At 32.6% G+C, this 8572-nt stretch overlaps 1 protein-coding gene across 1 annotated transcript; it reads right to left on the reverse strand.

The window, feature by feature from the left end:
• Nucleotides 1-1627: 1627 nt before the first annotated feature.
• ARP7 (actin-related protein 7) lies at nt 1628-7101 on the reverse strand. The gene is made up of 8 exons (XM_079077735.1): nt 6910-7101; nt 6207-6300; nt 5896-6111; nt 5667-5808; nt 4501-4745; nt 2885-3068; nt 2710-2777; nt 1628-1974 (listed from the first exon to the last, which is right to left on the reverse strand). The coding sequence occupies exons 2-8, from the start codon at nt 6282-6284 to the stop codon at nt 1822-1824; spliced, it is 1086 nt and encodes a 361-aa protein (XP_078933861.1). The 5' UTR covers nt 6285-6300; nt 6910-7101; the 3' UTR covers nt 1628-1821.
• Nucleotides 7102-8572: the final 1471 nt, after the last annotated feature.

The raw sequence follows: 8572 nt of genomic DNA on the forward strand, positions 1-8572 counted from the left end.
GGTGACAACCAGATTAATATCTCCCTCATAAGTATGATGTTGACATCCAAAAAGGTCTTAAATTAACACCCTCTTCTTGGTTAACTCATCTTATATCCATATTTAAAGGAATGTATTGTTGGTGTATATGATAAACATGGTGGTTTCTAGAATCACAAATGAAGTTAAATTTATTGTAGGATGGTGTATATCACTTTCCAAACATGATATTTCGTCCCTTTTGTCTAGGTTTCCATAAAATTTAAACTATAAGGATAATTCCTACTAGGAAAAACTTCAAATTAGGGCACAAAAAGGAAGTCATGAAAACTATATGATATGAGAGAGAGAGAGAGAGAGAGAGAGAGTTTAAGTTAATGATTATAAAAACTCATTACAACCAAAAATTGATAAGGATGGCAATTAAGGGAAGTTGTTGGAAGTTATATGAATATAAATGTCAAAACTAAATCAAATGTTTTGTCAATTCAAGGCTAAAACGAGAAGCCTAAAGGCAATGTGAGCTATCTTCTTTTTATTAAGTACACTTCAGAAATCCCATTTTTCATTACAATTCCTCATTAAATCAGTTTCAGGTCAGTGTGTTGCCCCACATCCCACGAAGGCGAACCTTTCAACCCCGTCGGGGGCGCTGGCCGTATACCCCTAGGACCCTACAAGGGAACATAGTCCCCTTGATCCCCGCCATTTTGGTTATGCCACACCAATTAGTCTTATAAGTTTGTACTTTGCACCTTCTAACTTGTATAGAATCAATGTTTGAACTCCATTGACAATCTTTCAAATTCTATTACACTAAAACGACTTGGTGACATCAAAATCACCGATAAGTACACCCTAGTCGGTAGGAGATTCTTGTTCAATTTTCTAGTTGTTGCCTTTATTGCCATTACCACCATCACCATGTTAATACCCTTCTACTTCAAGAATTTACCCTCCTATTGATTTAGGAGCTGCATAGCTTCCTCCTTTTGTGATTCAACATTTTAATTTTATGCATCATAAGCTCTATCTCGATCTCATTATGCATAAAATGTTGGATCAAAAAATAAGGAAACTTCAATCTCTCGACTTGTCCGCCAAAGATGCAAAAATGTTACAGGCTTTACGATGGCAGTGGACTCTCTGACTTTGTAGGGGGTATCGATTTGATTAGTTACCACCTCAAAGATGTTGAAGAATTTGTATGTGGTGGCAAACAAGAGGTTTCTAGTGAAGGTGTAGATATAAGGTTTCCAACACGAAAACATAAAGATGAGGGCAGCCCAATGAATAGATAAAAGCAATATAATCATTTCATGTTTCCCAACGACAAAAACATAACAAAACTATACCATAGGGATGGTCCCAAATCCCAATAAGAAAAAATAGAAAGGGTTGAAAGTTGCAAACATGACCAACTACATACACCATTTTTGTAATTTACTAAAACTTATAACATAAATCAACCATCTTTAATGTAAAAAGTATCATATTATAATTAATAGATCGGTTGCATTTTTAATCGGTTTAGGACCGAGTCCAATTTCTATTTAGATTTAATTTAAACCGGCTCAGTTTAAATTTTTGGCTATTTGCCCATTTATGAACTTGCTAAAAAGAAAACAGTTGAAAGAGAAGTACATGATTAGGGAACAAACTCAAAGGGATTAAATTAAACCTAACTCCACTACGACAATCAGGTTCATTAATTAGGAATGTCAGATATCCATATTTACTATTTCGACCAAATTCATAAACTAATAATCTGGTGATTCTCATGAGCATGATACAATGCCTACAACAGAAGCCAAACTTAATATCTGAGCCCTTGATATGGCCTTAGAAGCATTTTCGGTGGACAACGGAGGGTCCAGATTCATCATAATCTCCCTTTGTTATATGTTGATTTTGTGGGAATACAACCTTCGCAAGTATAGCACCTCCTACCCATGCTGAATACATGGATAAATTCTCTGGCATGTATTCTGGGGCCTACAATAAAAAAAATTATTATATTAGAATAAGAAAAAGAAAAAAAAATGATCATGTATAATGTATATGCGAAAGTCCGTTTTGGCCATTTTATCTATTAGTTTATTAAATAATCGAAATTTGCCAAACACTGAGGACACTTTTTATTAATACCGATTTGTTTAATATTACATGATTAGTTTTGACTTCAAGCGCCTCCTTAATATTACATTAAAATGTACATTTATAAGAAGGTTCTATTCTTTATTTTTTTTTTTTTTTAATAAAGATGGAAAATAGAAAGAGCATGTGGGACGGCGTAATAGTATTACTCTATTTGGTGGGGCCATGTAAAAGGTATTTCTTTCAAACCAAGGTGATTAAAAAATGAAAAAAGATAAAGATAAAATGTTATTATCATGGTCAAAGATTTGGTAATATAACATGATTATTTAAGGGTCAACTGTAATTAAGGTCTAGGGATAAGATCATCGCAATTGAGGGTATAAGATTTACTTTTTTAACATATATATTATATTTATTTCAAATAGCCAAATAAACATTTTAATTTTTTTTACAAAAACAGATAACTCAATACGATGGAATCTTAAAATGTAATTATGATAAGGAAAATATGTTTAGTTGATAAAGTAAAGAAAAATAATTTAACTGAAGTTACGAATTTAAAAAGAAATGTAGTATTACTAAAGATTATATAAATATAAGTAATTTATAATTATAATATATCATTTATACCTTTACTAAAGAAGGACGAATGGAAGATGAGCAAAGACTAGCTTCCCTCTGAAACCTATCTTCAAAACCTACAAGCCAACAATCGAATGTAATTCAGTAAAAGATTAAAAAAAATTAGTAACTTGGTAAAAAAAAATTAAAGAAAAAAGGATTTGTTTTTTTTTTTTTAATTTACCTGTCATGGAAACTGTTCCACCACAGAGAACAGTGTTCTCCAACAGCTGGCGATGATTTTCAGATGAAACAGTTGAAATAATGCGAACAAGCTGCTCAACAAGCCCATGGGCCTCTAAGCCCAATATAGATGGTTGGAATAATGCTTCTCCTACTGTAAACCTTTCTCTTTTAATGGAAATCACCTGAAACCCAAATATATTATCAGAAAAAAATAAAATAAATAATGTGATTAGATAATTAAGGCTTATGTAGTGTTAGGCATGATGGAATCAGGGAATGAACGAATGTGATTCATTCCTTTTTGTTAACTTTCATTCCTTGCCTAAAATGAAAAATTCAAGGTTCGGCTGTTTTTTCCCATACTTTTGAACCTTAAATCTCTAATCTTCTAGAAGCTTCTAGAAGATTAGAAATTGAGGCGTTTTCCGTCATAGAAAGTAATTATAAAATATTATATAGGTCACAAATTACATTTTCTTACTCAAGTAAGTTACAATTTTGGTCCCTGAGTATAGCTGTTTTTTTCAATTTTGATCCAAAAAGGTTCACTTACAATTTTGGTCCTTATTTTAGAATTTCGAAATGTTTTGGTCCCTCTTCAAAGTAAAATGACTATATTTTTAAAACCAAAGTTGCAAAATTTTGTGAGAGACCAAAAATAATCATTTTACTTGGAAAAGGGACCAAAAACGTAAACGTTATAAGAACCTCAAATAATCTTATTTGAAACTATATATACATTTTTTATTAAGTAAATTACACAAATGGTCCCTATGGTTTGGGGTAATTTGCACGTTTGGTCCCTAATTTGTTTTTTTAACTCAAAAGGTCCCTAATGTTTGTTTTTGTTACGCATTTGGTCCCTACTGTTTGTTTTTGTTACACACTTGGTCTCTATCTTACCTAAAAAAGACTATTATTTAAATAGGGAAAAATGGTGGGGTAGGTAAGGTAAGGTAAGGGGGTAGGGTTTGGGGTTTGTTTTTTTAAATAAATAAAAAAATCAAGGGCGAAATAATCTTTTTAGGTAAGACATGGATCAAACGCATAACCAAAACAAACAGTAGGGACCTTGCGAGTTAAAAAAATAAGTTAGGGACCAAACGCACAAATTACCCTAAACCATAGGGACCATTCGTGTAATTTACTCTTTTTTATTTTTGTAAATAAAAATTCTACTTTTTTTTATAAAATACTGCAAGTAGAGTAAAATTGTCCATTGTATTTACATATAATGCAAAAAAAAAAAGCTCATAAGAAAACTCTCTTCATTCTTATAAGCCAACAAAACATGATCAAGGAATGTAATGACCCATTCCATTCATTTGTTATTCCATTCCAGCCAACCAAATAGACCATTCCATTCCTAAAGCAGCTTATAAGCTAGCTTTTTTAAAAAGCTATTTGAGATAGCTTATTGAATGAACTCATGGAGCTTTTCCACAAGTTTTTTTTAAATATAACCTTATATTCTCATTTCCAAATATATAAATGTCCTTTTATATGATTTTTAACTTGTCATCCAACTTATCAGCTTTTGACAAAATGTGGAATAAAATTTAATTTTCTTTTTCGTTAGCAATCACAAAAAGGGATGAAAAGTGGAAAGCTGACCTGGCCATCAGGCAAAGTGTGTTGTTCTTCTTGGCATGATTGCAGTGTGTTGTCATAAGCAAGATCATCTTCAGCACAAGATGCATATTGTTCTTTCAATTTCTCAACTTCTGATGTATCAAGTTTTATCAGTGGATTTGACTTTGCAAGCTCTTGTGCAAACAGATTTGTCAAATCAGTCCCTCCAATTTCTAATCTTCTAGAAGCTACATGTTGAACTGCACCTTCAATTACTGGAGCAATATCTGAAAAAAAAAAAAAAAAAAAAAAAAGATCACCAAAGTAAAACTATCAGTTCATAAAAAAGATATTTTGTTAAATATCTCATCCAAAGACTATTAAGGGGATGTTTCTTTTCTTTCTCATTAAGTCCTGAATGGATAATGATGTTTGTCTAGCTAAAATGATGTATAGATAAAGATTTTATTCTTTTTTGACTTAATGAACTGTCTGAATCTGAGTAAATGACCATTTTGTTACCCTTATGTAAGGAAATGATGGTGTATAATAAATGACTGTTTATTTAAGATCTTTTATAGATAATAGTTTTTTTCTATAAATAATAATACAATTTTTTTTATATAACTCAATGATAATATTAATAATAATTTAAACTCCACATCATAGTTAAGAATCGTTCTGATTGATTGGATAAATTTCAGCTTTACCAAATACGTTGAGCTAAGAAGGTTTTGCATTAATTTTGATCTTTTTCAGTTTTAAAAATTGATTATCAACGATATTTTTTGTTTGCTGAAAACTATGTAAATAAAAGTTGAATCTTTTATAATGGCATGTCAACGCTATTTTTTGAATCGACATGTCAACAAAACCTTATTTGTTTTTCTAAATTTTTAAAGAGCTTATGTATTAAATATTATTATAAAAACATACTGTTAAAAATTAAAATAATATTTTACTTTAGTAAATAATTTTGGAGGATACATATGTAAGCGAATTAAGAGGAAAAAGGACAAATATGTAAGAGATTAGTCTCTGAATACATTAAGCCTGGTTCTTTGATGTAACCCATTAAGTCATTCTGTCTAGATTAAGTCAGAAGATAGTTATCCAAACTAAGTGCTTAATTTGTTAAGCTCATTAAGTCAAAAAGAAACAGCCCATAAAATATGCCTATATTTTCAGTTTGAAGATACAATAAATACCTATTTTTCCATGACCAATATCAACTGTGCACCCTGAAATTCGTCCAACTGCATAGAGTGATAACACTGCTTGTTCTGAAGCATAGAAGCCTGAGATGTTAAATGTTTCAAACATCAACTGCACCAATTGTTCTCTAACAGCCTGTAAAATGAGCATAAATTGATTGAATTTGCAAACAAAATAAGTGCATATCAAAGGATTATAACACATGTATAAACTTAGGCTAACCTTAGGGGTTAAAAGTGGATCTGCAAACAAAATTGGTCCTTCATTACCAATTTCCCACCCTAAGCCATTGTAAAGAACATGGTGAAGTAGATCCTCCATAGCATCCCAATCTTTTATAAAACCTCGAACAACTGGATCAACATTGTTGGCTTGAATTGATGGAGAATCAGGCATGGATCCATCTTCATTCATGATTTTCATTTGAGTTGGAATAATCTGAAACAAGTTAAAACCATATCCCTCTTAAACATATGCTAAGATTGATTGCCAAATCCAACAAATACCATAAATGTAAAACATAAAATGCGTACCATGGAAGGAGCTTGATCTGGAATTGCAACACCTGCTTTCAAAAGCTTAGAACCAGCATCAATCACCACTGCCTCCATTAGGTCTTTTGTTAATCTGAAGGGAAGATAAAAAGTAAAATGATGACAAAGTTAATGAACCTACAAGCACCTTTTTGTAGAATACAGATGTAGTTCTCTCAAATTTTACTACTTTCACTTGTCTTCCCTTCCGATTAGTTGTGAATTGTGATAACAGTTGCTCAAATGAATCAACATGATAACGAATTAAAGCTAACTCTTCACGTTCATTAATTTTTTGTTAACAGGTTTTGGAGACTCCATGACTGATATATGCATAATACTTAGTACGAAATTGGAGTTCTAGAACCTCAAAATCCATGCTACCAAACATTCCCCGACTCCTTTACTATAATCAAACTCATACTGAGTAGCATCACCCTAACTAACATAAAAATGTTGGATAAAAACTAAATAATCACACCGGATTGCAGATTTCATACGGGAAAAGATTTCAAATTTTCGAATTCTAAACCTAATTTTGGTTCTTTACAATATAAAGCTTCACACAAACACTATTCATAATCGAACCTCGGGAGCAACATGTTACGAAAAACCTTAACAAAAAACTACAACACCACCGGCAACAACAAAAATATATAAAAATATGGGAAGAAAGTAAGCCACGGAGGGATCGAAACTGAACCTGAGCAGCACAATGTACAAACAGAAGTAAGGAGAAAGGACAGATATTGATGAAGCCGGAGATATAAAGCGACTCAGGTTGCTCCACCGTTGCGACGGCGTCAGCTGAAGGTCCACGGACGAGAGAAGAACGGAGAGGACGAAGAATGGCTAGGCAGTCGACAGTCGACACCAGTAACAGATTCAATTTTCAAGACGCCTTCACATGAAGTTATTGGGTCCGGCTTGTTGGACACCCAACTGGGTTGGCTTTGTAAAATGTAAGTAAACCCGGCCCGATTTAACTATCGAATGCTGAAAAATTGGGTCTCTCAAAAACAAGTCCGAACCAATTTATAATGTATGGATAATGTCATTTTAGCTCCATCAATTTTTAGATTTTGGTTTAAAAGACTTTTCTATGTTTTCTTTTGGTAGCTTAAAGACATAAATTTTATATTTACATGTTAAAAAATGATAATAAAAGTAAAATCCAACTCATATCATCAAAGATCAAACCAGCGTCTCTTTTCTCTTCTGAATCTAAATCACGGTTTCTGCGTTTCTCTCAATCATTCGGCTTCGCTACCACTCACACTTGATATTTGTATATATCTCTATCATATTAGCCATCAATATATGTTTATGTGCTTCTTTGTTCAGATCATAGCTACCAACAACATATTGGATAAACAGTGAGTGCAAAAATTGTGAGAGGAAAGATCCAATCAAGAAGATAAAGAGCTCAACTAATAGGCATGTCACGTCTTCCAAGAAGAGGAATGGATTGTTCAAGAAGGCAAGATACTTAGAGTTTTTTCTTAGTTTAGAAGGATCGGAGGAGTAAAATATTGATGTCGAAGTGAAACATGAAAAGGGAAATTGTAAAATTGTAAATCATTCAAAACACAAAGAATCAAATCCTCACACATATCTAGAACTCGTAAAACACAAAGTAGATCAAAATCAATATTCAGTAATAAGTTAAGAAATGTATGTAGGTGGTCAAAAGAAACCTATGAAAACCATGTGTGGTAGCTTTTGCGAAAAGAAATTTCTTTGACGGGAGTACTCATCCAAACTGAATCTCTTCACAATATGATCTCAAATTTCAATTTGAAGTGAACAAATATGTATTGTGGTGATTCATACGTGTTTCTAGTCCCTAAAATGCAAATGATATTGACGATTTCTAAAAGAGACAAATTCCTCTTCCCCATTGTTCTCTCCACAAGGGATAAGTCACGTAGATACCCAAATAGACTTAGGTGGATACAACGAAGATAGTGGTAGGAAGGTGCATGTTACAGAAAAGAGACGTTGGTCGTTGACAAGGGCGTAAATAGCAGTGGAGGTGTTGTTCAACATATGGGTTATGATTGATTTTCATTTTTATTTTAATCTAAGAAAAAGTATTATTTAACATGAAATCCAAGTAGACATCATCTAAGCACCACACTTTGAGTGTAACACCCTGTTTCGAATCGTTTCATAATTTGGGGACGTGGCCCGAAGATCAGTTATCATAAGGCTTCGAGCCTTGGGGAAAGAGAGATTTAGACCCCTTTGGATGTGGATAATGTAGATTAGATGATCCTAGAGTTAGGTTGGTGCTTTGGAGCCCAATGGTATAACTGTAAAGTGATAGTTCGGACCTTTTATGAATTTCATACTTACGTTTAGAA

The sequence above is a fragment of the Lactuca virosa genome, chromosome 2 (genome assembly GCF_052849685.1).
Source record: "Lactuca virosa cultivar CGN04683 chromosome 2, Lactuca_virosa_CGN04683_v6, whole genome shotgun sequence".
Taxonomy (NCBI): Eukaryota; Viridiplantae; Streptophyta; class Magnoliopsida; order Asterales; family Asteraceae; genus Lactuca; species Lactuca virosa.

Bases quoted from the DNA above. Each gene is read 5' to 3' on its own strand.
- ARP7 (XM_079077735.1), bottom strand. From the start codon at position 6,284: ATGGAGGCAGTGGTGATTGATGCTGGTTCTAAGCTTTTGAAAGCAGGT. The intron at 5,809-5,895 runs GTTAGCCTAAGT...CTCATTTTACAG, and splicing joins ATCCACTTTTAACCCCTAAG to GCTGTTAGAGAACAATTGGT. The intron at 3,069-4,500 runs GTCAGCTTTCCA...TTTGGGTTTCAG, and splicing joins ACACTTTGCCTGATGGCCAG to GTGATTTCCATTAAAAGAGA.